This window comes from Ranitomeya imitator, chromosome 1, assembly GCF_032444005.1.
Source record: "Ranitomeya imitator isolate aRanImi1 chromosome 1, aRanImi1.pri, whole genome shotgun sequence".
Classification (NCBI taxonomy): domain Eukaryota; kingdom Metazoa; phylum Chordata; class Amphibia; order Anura; family Dendrobatidae; genus Ranitomeya; species Ranitomeya imitator.
The window spans coordinates 952,205,527-952,219,302 of NC_091282.1; the positions used below are offsets into that span (position 1 = coordinate 952,205,527).

Here is a 13,776-nt window from a genome sequence, read left to right on the forward strand (position 1 = left end):
CCAGGGTATCTACAATTATTGAATTTCTGGATCATGTCTTTTCTGTCTCTCTTTTTTAATCAGATCAGATACTATCCTCTCAACACATTGTAGTTGACATTTATGTAGAGAGTGAATTGTTGCTTTTGGATGAAAAGTATCATAATGAAGTCATGAGTTTCTGTCTGATGATTTTACAAAGAGTTCCGTGCATAATTTGTTACCTGCAATGTACATCGTTTATTGGCCAGTTTATATATTTTTTATTGTGTTTAATACCTATATTTTCGAAAGATTTGGTCTCCTCTAGATCTAGGCTTTAACTTCCCTGGAGACCAAATCGATAAATGTTGTTTACTCCTAACTTGAGGCCCCGTCACACATAGCGACGCTTGAGCGATTCCGACAACGATACGACCTGTCAGGGATCGCTCAAGCGTCGCTATGTGGTCGCTGGTGAGATGTCACACAGTGCGATCTCCCCAACGACGCAGCAGCGATGCGGCGAACTGTAGCGACCTGTAGCGATCTGTAGAACGATGCTATTTCATGATGATTCAATGGGACGTCCTGTCAGCGAGGTCGTTGGTAAGGTGTCAAACACAGCGATGTGTGCTACCCAGCTGGACCTCAACGATCAAAAAATGGCCCAGGCCATTCCGACACGACCAGCGATCTCACAGCAGGGGCCTGGTCGCTGCTACGTGTCACACATAGCGAGATCGCTACTAAGATCGCTGTTGCGTCACAAAACTTGTGACTCAGCAGCGATCTCGCTAGCGATCTCGCTGTGTGTGACGGGGGCTTAAGGCCCAGAGTCTTACCCTGAAACAGGATAACATCACCTGATACCTCTTCAGGAGAAGATGACAAATCAACCTCCCACTCAGTTTTCTTGAAAAAATATTTCCACCTTAAGGACCTAAAAAAACGAGTACGGTCAGTTTCAATGTCAAAGGAATCTGTCCGGGTCACCGGACAAAAGAATAAACCTTTGTTGAGGCCAAATAGTTTAGCCATATCCATAACCTTAGATGAAATATGAAGTACTAAATCTGGGAGAGTATCCTCTGTTGTGGGGATTCCTCCGAGGTTGTCATATGCAAGTTGGATGTTTATAAGTCAGGGACTGCCTGCACTTATATATATTAGTAAACTCAACAAAGTCATGTCCCAAAAACATATATTAAAATAAATAGGTTAAGGGACCAACTCCCTTTAAACTAGAATTTAGACTAGCAATGAAGGGTTATCCATACCTATCAGATACCTGTGAGTCTGCAGCAAGAAGTAGCCATACATTTGGGAAATACTGGAGGTGCCCTTTTTTGGGCTTATTGACACACTGTTTTTTTTTGCTGAAAAAATAATAGAGTTCTCCAGTACCAGCAAAGTAAATGAGATTTCTGAAATCAAATGTCATGATCCATTTTTGCATCTGTGGCAGATTTGGCATTTCATATTAAAACTTTTTTCCTCTCAGGCCACCTGGGGTTAATGTCAGTTTTTCCTCCCCCCCAGTGGCCGCTGGTGTAATTACATTGCTGCTGAGTTGGCTGATGCAGAAGGTGACCACTCCCACCTTCCTTCAAAAGGTCATCTGATGCATCAGCTGACTGTTGGTTATACAGGTCCTTTTGGATACCAACCGGGATGAAGACTGAAGGTTTCTTTAGGCAGTGGTGCTTCAGTTAAATGCTGTAATTTGGTGCTTTACTCTGCTGTGCGGTGCATTTCAACAAAGAAAAGCTAACTGTTGTTTTGTGTTTCCTTTTCCCCGTGGTGTTTATCTTACCTTACCTTGTGTTGTTTTAGTGCAGCGGTGGGACCATTATCTTCACTTACCAATTTCCTACTTAGGGTTAGGAGCAGGGAAAGTGAGGGTTTAGGTATCCTGCTCGGCAACGGGTGAAAGAACCCATATAGGGACGTCAGGGAGATTAGGGTACAGCCGCAGGTGAGTGCAGGAGGTGTCCATTCCCCTGATCCCTATTGTCAGGGACCACTGTTGTTATTTTGTCCTCGGTGTACCCTTGTGTGTTTTGCTGTTTGGTGACCGTCCACTCGTCAGGTCGTGTCACGCTAGGACAGTCACTTCGTGACATCAAAGCAAAAGACAAAGTGTGAACATACCCTTAGGGTCAGTTTACATGGACCAACATACTACGACCGCTGAACGGTAAACTTTGACCAATTGGCAGTTGTTTCAATGTGTTTTGCTCATTCATTGGGTGATTGACAGGTTATTTATGCAACAAGATATAAACTTAGCTAGCAGACAATACTATATATACCGTAAATTCGCATAATGACAGCAGTGTGTATTGAATTCATAGAAGCGCTGATTCTCGTCTGCAGGTGAATTGTTTCTGGAGATTAAATGTCCACTAGAAGAGGTGTATAAGATCTACTGCTATCACCACGATGAAGCCCACTCTCTACTGGAGTGCTACGAGAAAGACCCCGAAATGAAGGAACATTTAAGACAGTATACAAAATCATTAAAGTAAGACTATCTTCAAATATATTTTTGCAGTTTTGTTCCTGAACATTTTAGGCTTTGGTCTGTTAGCAAAGGACAATAACTTCTAGGCTACATCAAATCCTATTAGAGATCATAGAAATTATATTTTATTTATAAACTTGCATTTTCTATTATGTGTATTGAGTGAAATGTAATACCTGAAATATTGACATGCTATGCTATAAAGATATGCTTACCAAGAAACATTGCTTATAGTAAAGAAACATCTCTGTAATATTGTGCTATATCGTAGCACCACGTGGTGTGAATGCAGCCCTGTAGTATTCAGCTCAGTGTTTCTTATGGAAAACAATTAATTTTATAATAAAATATAGTTACTAAAATGAAAAAGAAAAATAAACTAGCGCTACCTGATGGTTTTTGCTTACTGTGTTGATGCAATGATTCATATCGGTAATGTGGGTAATCATAGACATAATCGTTCAGGCACATTAAACAAAACCACCAGAGAGCTGTGGCGCTACAATTGAGGTGAGTAATAGGTCTTTTATTATTTTTCTATTCCTCCTTGTAATCACATTTTTTCTAACATTGAAAAATCCCTTTAAACATTTTACTATTAGGGAATCACCTGATGAGATGGACGCTCTAAACTGTAGTTGAGCATTCCAGAAAGTACATTGATCACCAAGAACCAGGATACCAGGGTAAGCAGAATAGCAAGCAGACAAGTGGAGCTGGAAACACCAGAAGACTGAGAGCCAGTAGAGCAGACATACATAGGAACTGTAGATGTATGGTCAGTCCAGGACTTGCAGCAAATAAATGATTAAAGACGGAGTTGAATGTTATCAGCAGACAGATGGTCTTTGGCAGGAACATAGGCACCATTGATGAACAGGGAAACAGAATACTTGCTTGCAGAGAAGATACATATTGCTGCAGCAGCATTTGTTGTGTGAACAGCACTAGAAAAGGTTTCTTATGTTTCCAGCAGATGATGGATTAACTGCAGGTCTGAGTCAGGACATAAATGCAGATAGCTGAGAAACAAGCAGAAGTTTGCTTAAAGAGAACATGTCATCACAATTTTGCCTGTTAAAATAAAGGTATGGCCATATTGGCGCTGTTATTCAGATTAAATAGTTACCTTTAGTGAAAAAATCCGCATCTTGGTTGTTTTTTAATCAGCATTTGAAGTTTGAGTGAAATAAGTTTTAGGGGCATAGGGGAGGGACTGAAGGTAGGGTCATTAGCTCCTCTGCTCCTACCTGGAGCCTCCACCTGCTTCTGGTGTCTGTATCTGCCTCCTGGTTTAAAGTTCATGCCAATGCTGACATCACCGTGGGTAGCATATGCCCAGATTGATCTCCCAACAGTCTTCAGTAAAATGGTGCTGGTGCTTGCACAGACTAACCTGCCGCCAGTATTAAGCGAAATAGCGCCAGTGGTGGCACATGCTTAGATTGAGTTCTCGGCTCAATAATGAGCCAAGATCTCAATCTGGGTATGAGCCACCACTGGTACCATCCTACTGAAGACCGCCAGGAGATCAGTCTGCACAAGCACTGCCAGCAGCAAGGACCACTGCCGATGCAAATGTTAAAACAAGTGGAAGATACTGACACCAGAGGTAGACGGAGGAGCCAGGCAGGAACCGAAGACCCTACCCATAGTCTCACCCCAATTCACCTACAGCTTGTTACACCAAAACTTCAAATGTTGATTAAATTACAACCAGGATGTGGAATTCTTCACTAAAGGTATCTACTTAAAGGCAACCTGTCAGTTGATGCATGCTGCCTATATCGTTGGTAGCATGTATCAAGCACTGACTGTATAATCATAGCCATGTATGTCTGTCTCTGAAACACTGCTGGGAACTGAGCCGGGCGGGGAGAAACCGCCGGGGACACGTCGGTATAACTAGTTCACAGTGCGACTCGTTCCCCACCAACTATCTGCGGGCGTTTCAGAGACAAACATACATGGCTGTGACCGTACAGCCAATGACTGTCACATTCTGCCCACAGTTTGCATCACCTGACAGGTTCCCTTTAATCGGTATAACAGCATCATTATGGCCATGCCTTTACTTTACCATGGAAAATCATGAAGAGAGGTTCTCTTTAAAGAGACAAATGTCTCCTGAGAGGGATGGGTGATGTGGCAAACTCAGAACATTATAACTGAAAACAAAGTTTATTGAATACTCAAACGTAAATGTCTGATTCGGCATTCGAAGGCCCAGGGTGAGAATGTCACAAGACTTGACGGACTTCTTGAGAAACCCAACTTGGACCACAGAAAAGGGATACAGAAACTGAACAGAACATCCAAGTTTTTTAGGCATTTTGAGTTTTTGAGGAGAATTTGGAGAGTCTCCGTTCCAAAACCTCATAAAAAATCAAACTCCTTGTGCACATACCCTAATATTAAATACCATATGCTTCGTATAGTTTCTTATATAGGTTTATTCACGGAACAAAAGGCTCAGGACGCATTGCCAACATTCGTCTTGAGTAAAATATGACATTAAACATGAATCTACGAATGGCACTGATTATTTTTTCATTATTAATTTCTCTAGAGATTCAAATTTTTTCTTATAATTCTGCTGTTATTCTTAATCCCATTCTCAACAAGTAGTGGCTTAAAGGGACACTGTCACCTGAATTTGGAAGGAACAATCTTCAGCCATGGAGGCGGGGTTTTGGGGTTTTTGATTCACCCTTTCCTTACCCGCTGGCTGCATGCTGGCTGCAATATTGGATTGAAGTTCATTCTCTGTCCTCCATAGTACACGCCTGCGCAAGGCAAGATTGCACCTTGTGCAGGCATGTACTACGGAGGACAGAGAATGAACTTCAATCCAATATTGCAGCCAGCATGCAGCCAGCGGGTAAGGAAAGGGTGAATCAAAAACCCCAAAACCCCGCCTCCATAGCTGAAGATTGTTCCCTCCAAATTCAGGTGACAGTGTCCCTTTAACTTGAGTCCTATGGCCTCCTATGTAAAACATGAAACTAGGCCCCTACAAGCATGTTGGTCGTATATACGGGCCTTTGTAGTGTTTTAGATTATATAAAGACATAGCTCCTTTATTAAAAAATAAAGACTACAAATAAAATAGATTAATCTCATAGAAAACATGGCAATAAGATTCAAAGTAAAATTTCTAAATAGAAGTCATATAGTTACCAAATATCAAATATCCCCATATTTTTACTGAACAAGCCGACTATACTAAAACTAATATATTAATAATAAACAACAATACAGTAGTAATGTACACCATTTCCCCTTCCATAAGGTAATAGCGTTCTTTTTTTATGCCTCGACACAGTTGGAACGTCCCATACCGTGGCTCCTTAAATTAAAAATCTATGAACACCAGGGAATATTATTGAAGTCCCTCATTGTGGAGTAATAGTGTCCTTCATGCTAGCCCCCATACAATAATATAATCCCCCACTTGGCCCCAATATAGTAATAATGTACCCCAATTGGCTTCCTTCAGTAATTATGTCTTCAGCTTGCCACCATAAACTAGTAAAGTATGTTCTTTATTCTGTCCTCAATATAGTAATTATGTCACCCATCCTGGACCCTACCTGTAATAATGTCCCCCATCCTGGCCCCTATTCTGTAATAATTTTCTCATTTTGTCCTCTTTAATAATGCCATACATCCTGGCCCCTATCCTTTAGTAATGATCCCCCATCCTGGCCCACATTTTATAATAATGTTCCTTGTTCTGGCACTTTTCTCTAACGCAGAAAAACAATAAAACAATGATTAGTCTAACTTGTCCTTTTCCTCCTACATAGCTGGCGCATGGAACAGGGTGGCGCATGGCAGTGACATCATGCGCTGCCTGAAACTGGTAAACCTCTGTTAGGCCAGCAGCCATTATAGCTATTGCGGTGCAGGAAGTTGGTGGCTTTCTGCGCCACAATGTATTTCAGCTGAACGTGCACGAAAAGATGCATATTCAGCTGAAAACTGCGATGGCGTCTGCAAGACCCCTTCCTCTGCAGTCATTACGCTCCTGCCGACAAAGATCTCTGTTTTGGGGCGTAGTAAACCTTGCACTTAATCACTACAGCCAAGGTTTTCTCTACTGCTATCAATTGTGCATTTACCAAATGTGGCCCATCATAGTCATAACTGGAGATCTGTAGTCTTTTACATAGCACTGGAAAATTGCATCTGAGCAGAGGCGTAAACATTGTGTCAAAGTGGTGAGAGTGGGAAGAATTGAAGAGGTCTAGACGGTGGTGGATTTATTCAATAGCATAGCATAACATAGCATTATTGTTTCTGTTTTTGACATCCAGGTAAGAGGAGTCTGGTGTCTGTTTTTCTTTCTACTCCTTTTCCAAGGACTAATGACCTATTTGTTGTGTGTTGACGGAGTACTTCTATAGATAGTTACAGGTTCTCTTTACCAAGTAGCATGGGATCAAGAATCTCTTGACCCCACACTCTAAGGCTGGGTTCACACTGCGCTAGCAGCAGCCCGTTCAGCACATACGCTAACGGGCTGCTGCTAGCGCAAGTGCTGGCGTTCAATGGCGCTAGCGAAGATAGAGCATCTGCTAGCTCTATCTGAGCTAGCAGTGACAGACCCAGAAACGCTGCAGCCCGCATCTCCGGGTCCGTCACTCTATGACGGCACATCATTAGTGCACGCCCATTGTGGGCGTGCGCTAGCGATGCGTCCGACATTGCAGTCAATGCATTGCAGTAACGGACTATGTTACACCGCGTTTATGCCACAGTGTAACGTAGTCCGTCTATCGGACTGCCTTGACGCAATGTGAACCAAGCCTAATTATGATAAGTAAAAGAACGATTTTGAATTTTATTTTTTGGATGTCCAATAGCCAAAGTAAGGACTGTCAGATTGGGGTAGTAAAATTGAGATTTGAGGGGTGTCTATACACCTTAGATAGATTTTGGTCGAGTGGGTGACAGCAATCTCTGCCATCTTCCACATATGCATTGGCTAAGCCTTGATGTATTTTCACTGGATATAGTAAACCAGCCAGACAACTCTACCATCTCCTTTTCTCCTTGGAGAAAGAAAGGAATTGGCCTTGAAATTTAACCAACCTGATCATTCTCCCCTGTGAGTTAACCTCAATTCTTTCTGTACAAACTTGAGCACCAATCCCTTCCGCTGATATGAGCCTCCATTGCCTAAGACCTGAATACCATTTTTGTTTTATTGCTAGTCTATAATTGTCATAGGTGGATACTTCATAATGAATCGTAATTACCATTTCAATTAAAATGTGAAACGATTGATTCCTCCATGTGCTTGAGGCAGGTTAAGTAATGACCCATTCTTCAAAGCCTGAAGAGCATTTTTATTTCGACAACTTACAGACGTCTTGGTCTGGTTTGATGCTTATCCCCATATAGCACATTGATCAGTGGTCTGCCCAGGTTCTTCCCAAAGCAAACAATCTGCTGGCTCCAACCACATCACAGGAACGGCCCAGCCTTTCTCACATAGTTTTATAATATCTTTCTCTTTTGAGAACATGAAATGCGCCTCTGTCTGACACCACAGCCCGGCTGGTATTGAAATCAAAGAATATGAACAAGAAAAAGAAGCTAATTATATTGAATTGCAGGCATTGAGCAAAATGTTAAATAGATGTTCAAAATGGGTATTCAGCATAGAATGTTGCTTTTATCAGATAGTGAATGACACAGAAAAGATGGGCTTTACCACAAGGAATATGGGAATGCTGCTCCTATTCAAAGCATTTTAATTATTTACTCTTAAAGGCGCAGTTATCATAAAAATATGTTCCTTCATTGTTATTGACTGATGCCATAATGAGCTGACATTTTCCCTATGACGATCTATTCACATATGCACTTAATATGCACAGGTGCATGGGGGGTTTACAGCAGTATTTACGGTAAGTTTATTCAACAGATCGGGAACGGTATAATACCTATTGATATGAGGCATTTTCAGGAAACCTTGGGATACACTCCTCCATGCCTTTTGTAAAACCTGTGCAAATCTTACTAATAATAAAATTAATAATAATAATTATAAATTGCAATCCGACTCTTCATAATGGCATAATAAGAAATTACTATAAGTATAAAGTACAATAATACTGTAAAATATCTGGTGACAAAAAATGTACTAGTCATGTCTGTGCCAGTATCGTATGTAGAATTAATCCCATTAATAAAATGTTTCACCTAGGCAGTAAATATATAATAGCTGCGTGTTTCACAGATTTGAACTGGATCCTATGCCCCAAGACCTATAGCACACATGTGTGACCACATCTCCATTTACTTCTAAAGGTCTATAGGTAGTACACATGCATGTCCCCAGCTCCCATGCGGTAGTGCCCTTGTGTAAAGTAAGTGGTAGTGCATATGTGTATTCACTTCTAAAGGTCTATAAGTGTCACAAAACATTAAGAGACTTTTGGCAGCTCTGGGTCTGCTGGAATTTAAATGTAGTTTTATTCCTTTGGTCCAGCAACAGTTAATGTCAGTCTCTTGCCGGCAGCTTCTTTCAGGCTAGTCAGCTGATGTTGGTTGGTTATCACCCCCACCTCCCTTTAAATAGGCACATAGTCATCTTTGGTTGTAGAGTTATTTCTATGTAGACCAGCTAGGTGTGTGGACTTCTCCTTTGTCTGTGGTATTGTGGCTGTTGGAGTCCTGTTTACCTAGTGCCATTTACTATGCTGCTATGGAGCATAACAGCAGATTCTGAGTTGAGTAGTATCTTTTCTGTCAGTTAAAGACCTTTTTTCCTTTCTGGTCATCGGGGGTTAATGCAGTTTCTTCCCCCCGGTGGCCGCTGATGTTACTGCATTGCTGCTGGCTCACCTGATGCTTGTGATGACCACTCCCTCCATCCTTTAAAGGTCACCTGGTTCATCAGCTGACTGTCGGTGTTAGTTCATTCTTCAGCGACCAAGCCAGGAGTAGGAGCTAGCTGGGAACTGTTGTTCTACTGCTTTGTCCGTTTACATCTGGTGTTTCTTTCTGCTGTGCTGTGCCTTGCAGCATTAAGCTAAATTTGGTTTTCCTTTACATTGTCTGTTTTCCTGTTATTTGTTATATTTATTCTCTGGTGCAGTACACCTCCCTTGGGGGGAGTGGGGGTCACTATAGGGCTTGCTTAGGAGACAGGGATACGCTGGCGGCTCGGTCCTCCTAACCTTCATAGGTACCCCCGAGATAAGGGAAAGCCAGGGCCCCTTATAGTGGCAGGGACAGGTTCGGGTTCCAATACGCCGTCCTGCCCCTTTGTCGCGGTAGACGGCGTGACAGGCACACTCCCATGAGGAAGTGCATACGCAATACCACCTCACCTGCAGTTAGGTTATTCATTTTTTTTGAGTAATAACCTCTTAAATAAAAACATTTTTAAGCAAAAGATGTTATATTTTCTTGGTGAGTTTCTTCTTTGCTGAAGAGTACATTGTTATAGATACACATTGAGATTCATTCATCCTAAGGAAAATGGCACCACCTGTAGACACCAGGTGTTACTACACCATCGTGTTAGTTTCCTCCCACACTCCAAAAACATGCTGATAGGGAATTTGAATGTGAGAGCCTCTGAGAAGTGAGAGTGATAATTCTGTAAAATCCAGTGGAATGTGTTAGCACTATTTAAGCAACCATAATTTGTACATACAAACTGTGACAATAATAGCACAATTAGGCCATGTAGGCTACTTATAGTAGCACATGCTACATACTACCTAGCATCATGTTAAAAAATGGCTTTTTGAGACATTTTCAGATTGTCTTATGAATGTGTCTTCATGGTGTACCACATATTGCTTCCAGACCAATCTTCTGCTATTATCGCATTCGACACTAAAGTGGGATTCATCGTTGAAGAGGATAGACCTCCATTCCCGCTTCTATTGCTGTTACTCTTCACCATTATAGCTCTTGTGAGTAATGATGTGAGGTCAATAGAACACATGTAACTGGACATTTGGCTCATAGCTCGATGTCATGCAAATGCTTTCTGATGGCTTGTGTAGACACTGGCATCTTAGGTTTGTTATGTGACATCTAATGTCACTTGCAGTACAGAATGGATCACTAAGCACCACTCTTTGAATCTGAAAAGGGCACATGGCAATGCGTTGAAGAGCCCTTCTCCATGGAACATCACACAGGTTCTACTCCCAGGATCATGGTGTGGGTTGGCGTAATGTACTGGAGCTGAATCACTTTTAGCTCACCACATTACATTTATTTTGGCAGTGGAACGAGTGGTACGGCCATTTCTCTAAAATGTTCCAGGAACCAATTTCCAGCACAACAACGCCAGGCACAGGTTGCTCATGGTACGTCTCGCAACATCTCCAGACATGTCTTCCATCGTACACATCTGGGATGTTATTGTCAGCAATTACTAGGGATCTTGATGATTTGCATGCTTAAATGCATTCAGTGTGGCAGAACATTCATCAGACAACCATTACTATCCTCATTGATACCATGCCAAAGCGAGTATGTCTGTGTGTGCCGCTCCTACTTTTTTATTGATAAATCAAGATGTTTTGAGAAGTTATGTACATTCACAGTATTTATGTTAGTTTATTTTCTTTTAACCCCTTAGTGACAGAGACAATTTTGTGCTTAATGACCGAGACAATTTTTACAATTTTGACCACTGTCACTTTATGTGGTTATAACTTTGGAACGTTTCAACGGATCCCGCTGATTCTGAGATTGTATTTTGTGACATATTGTACTTCATGTTAGTGGCATTTGAAGTGACTTTGGGGAGTCAATATAACAGAAAAAACTCAAAAGTGACACAATTCTAAAAACTGCACCCCTCAAGGTGCACAAAAACACATTCAAGAAGTTTATTAAACCTTCAGGTGCTTCACGAGAACTAAAGCAATGTGGAAGGAAATAATGAACATTTTACTTTTTTCACAAAAAATTTACTTTAGAATCATTTTTTTTATTTTCACAAAGGTATCAGGAGAAAATGGACCACAGAATTTGTTGTGCTATTTCTCCTTAGTACGCCGATACCCCATATGTGGGGAAAAGCTACTATTTGGATGCATGGCAGGTCTCCGAAAGGAGGGAGCACCATTGACTTTTTGAATGCAAAATTGGCCGGAAGCAATGGTGGCGCCATGTCGCGTTTGGAGACCCCCTGATGTACCTAAACAGTGGAAACCCCCAATTCTAACTCTAACCCTAATTCCAACACACCCCTAATCCCAACCCTAACCATAATCCTAACCACAAACCTAACCCCAAAACACCTGTAATCCCAACCATAACCATAACCCTAACCACCAACCTAACCCTAACACACCCCTAACCTTAATCCCAACCCTAACCCTAATCACCTTAATCCCAACCCTAACCCTAATCCCAACCCTAACCATAATCCCAACCCTAACCATAATCCCAACCCTAAACCTAACCCTAGCCCTAATCCTAGCCCCAACCCTAACCCTAACTTTAGCCCAACTCATTTTAGCCCAAATCACTTTAGCCCAACTCTAAACCTAATGGAAAAATGGAAATAAATATACATATTTTTATTTATTATCTTTCCCTAACTAAAGGGGTGATGAAGGGGGGTTTTATTTACTATTTTTTATATTTTGATCACTGTGATAAGGTCTATCACAGTGATCAAAATGAACCAATAAGTAAAATTTCCTATTGTTGCTGGGTGCCGGCCGGCAGATCTCGGCGGACGCACTTGCACATGTGCCCACCATTTTCTCCCGGAAAAAGACACCAGCGGCCCGGGGGACTTCATGGGGGCATGCAGAGACAGGAGAAGTACCGGGGGGGTGATCGGGTGACCGGAGGACCCTATTTCTCTCTCCTCTGATGTGTGATCACATCAGAGGAGAGAGAAATTAAATGGAAAATTGATTTTCTTTTTGCGGTCGCCACTATAACGGTGATCGCAACAGCGGGGTCAGTAAAAAATGACCTGAATCATGTTCTTTGGGGTCTCAGCTACCCCCAGTAGCTGAGACCCCAGAGAAATTCTGACACTGGGGGGCGCTATACCCTTATTCCTTAGCACCGTTAATTAATGACGCTGTGGATTAAGTACCCTTAAAGGTACCTTCACACATAACGATATCGTTAACGATATCGTTAAGGAAATCGTTATGTGTGACAGTGACCAACGATCAGGCCCCTGCTGGGAGATCGTTGCTCGCTGAGGAAAGTCCAGAACTTTATTTCATCGCTGGATCTCCCGCTGACATCGCTGGATCGGCGTGTGTGACGCCGATCCAGCGATGTCTTCACTGGTAACCAGGGTAAACATTGTGTTACTAAGCACAGGGCCGCGCTTAGTAACCCGATGTTTACCCTGGTTACCAGCGTAAACGTTAAAAAAACAAACACTACATACTTACCTTCAGCTGTCTGTCCCCGGCGCTCTGCTTCTCTGCACTCCTCCTGCATCCTGTGTCAGCGACGGCCAGCCGGAAAGCACAGCGGTGACATCACCGCTCTGCTTTCCAGCTGACCGGCGCTGACAGTGCAGAGGAAAGCAGAGCGCCGGAGGACAGACAGCTGAAGGTAAGTATGTAGTGTTTGTTTTTTTTAACGTTTACGTTGGTAACCATGGTAAACATCGGGTTACTAAGCGCGGCCCTGCGCTTAGTAACCCGATGTTTACCCTGGTTACCGGGGACCTCGGGATCGTTGGTCGCTGGAGAGCTGTCTGTGTGACAGCTCTCCAGCGACCAAACAGCGACGCTGCAGCGATCGACATCGTTGTCGGTATCGCTGCAGCGTCGCTTAGTGTGACGGTACCCTAACTGCTGCCATTAAAAGGCGTATAGGCGGTCATTAAGGGGTTAATTAGATACACGCAAAGTGAATGAACAAAAGAGAAATGCTAATTAAATCAATACTTGTTGTGACAGCCATTAGCCTTCAGTATTATTTCTTCTAGGTACACTTGCAAACAGTTTTTGAAAGAACTCGGCAGAGAGGTTTTCCCAAACATCTTGGAGAACTAACCACAGATCTTTTGTGTGTGTAGGCTTGTACAAACTCTTTTATCTCTTCATGTAATCCCAGACTGAGTCAATGATGTTGAGATCCGGACCCTATGGGGACCATGTCACTATTTCCAGGAGTCATTTCTCTTCTTTACACTGATGATAGTTCTTAATGGTATTGGCTTTGTGTTTGGGGTCATAGTGCTACTGCAGAATAAAACTAGAGGCTGGCTGGGAGGTTCCTGCCTGATGGTGTCTCTTGATAGATAAATATCTGCCGGTATTTTT

General features: G+C 42.3%; 1 protein-coding gene across 3 annotated transcripts in view; it reads left to right on the forward strand.

The window, feature by feature from the left end:
• Positions 1 to 13,776, forward strand: part of ARHGEF38 (Rho guanine nucleotide exchange factor 38) — a 160,647-nt gene that overhangs the window by 62,294 nt on the left and 84,577 nt on the right. For 2 of the 3 annotated variants that reach the window (XM_069743688.1, XM_069743693.1), the window contains exon 4: positions 2,338 to 2,485. In XM_069743688.1, coding sequence (XP_069599789.1) covers positions 2,338 to 2,485 — 148 coding nt within the window. Of the gene's footprint in view, positions 1 to 2,337; positions 2,490 to 13,776 lie in introns of those variants that run through there. The other variant, XM_069743700.1, reaches the window with a different exon arrangement.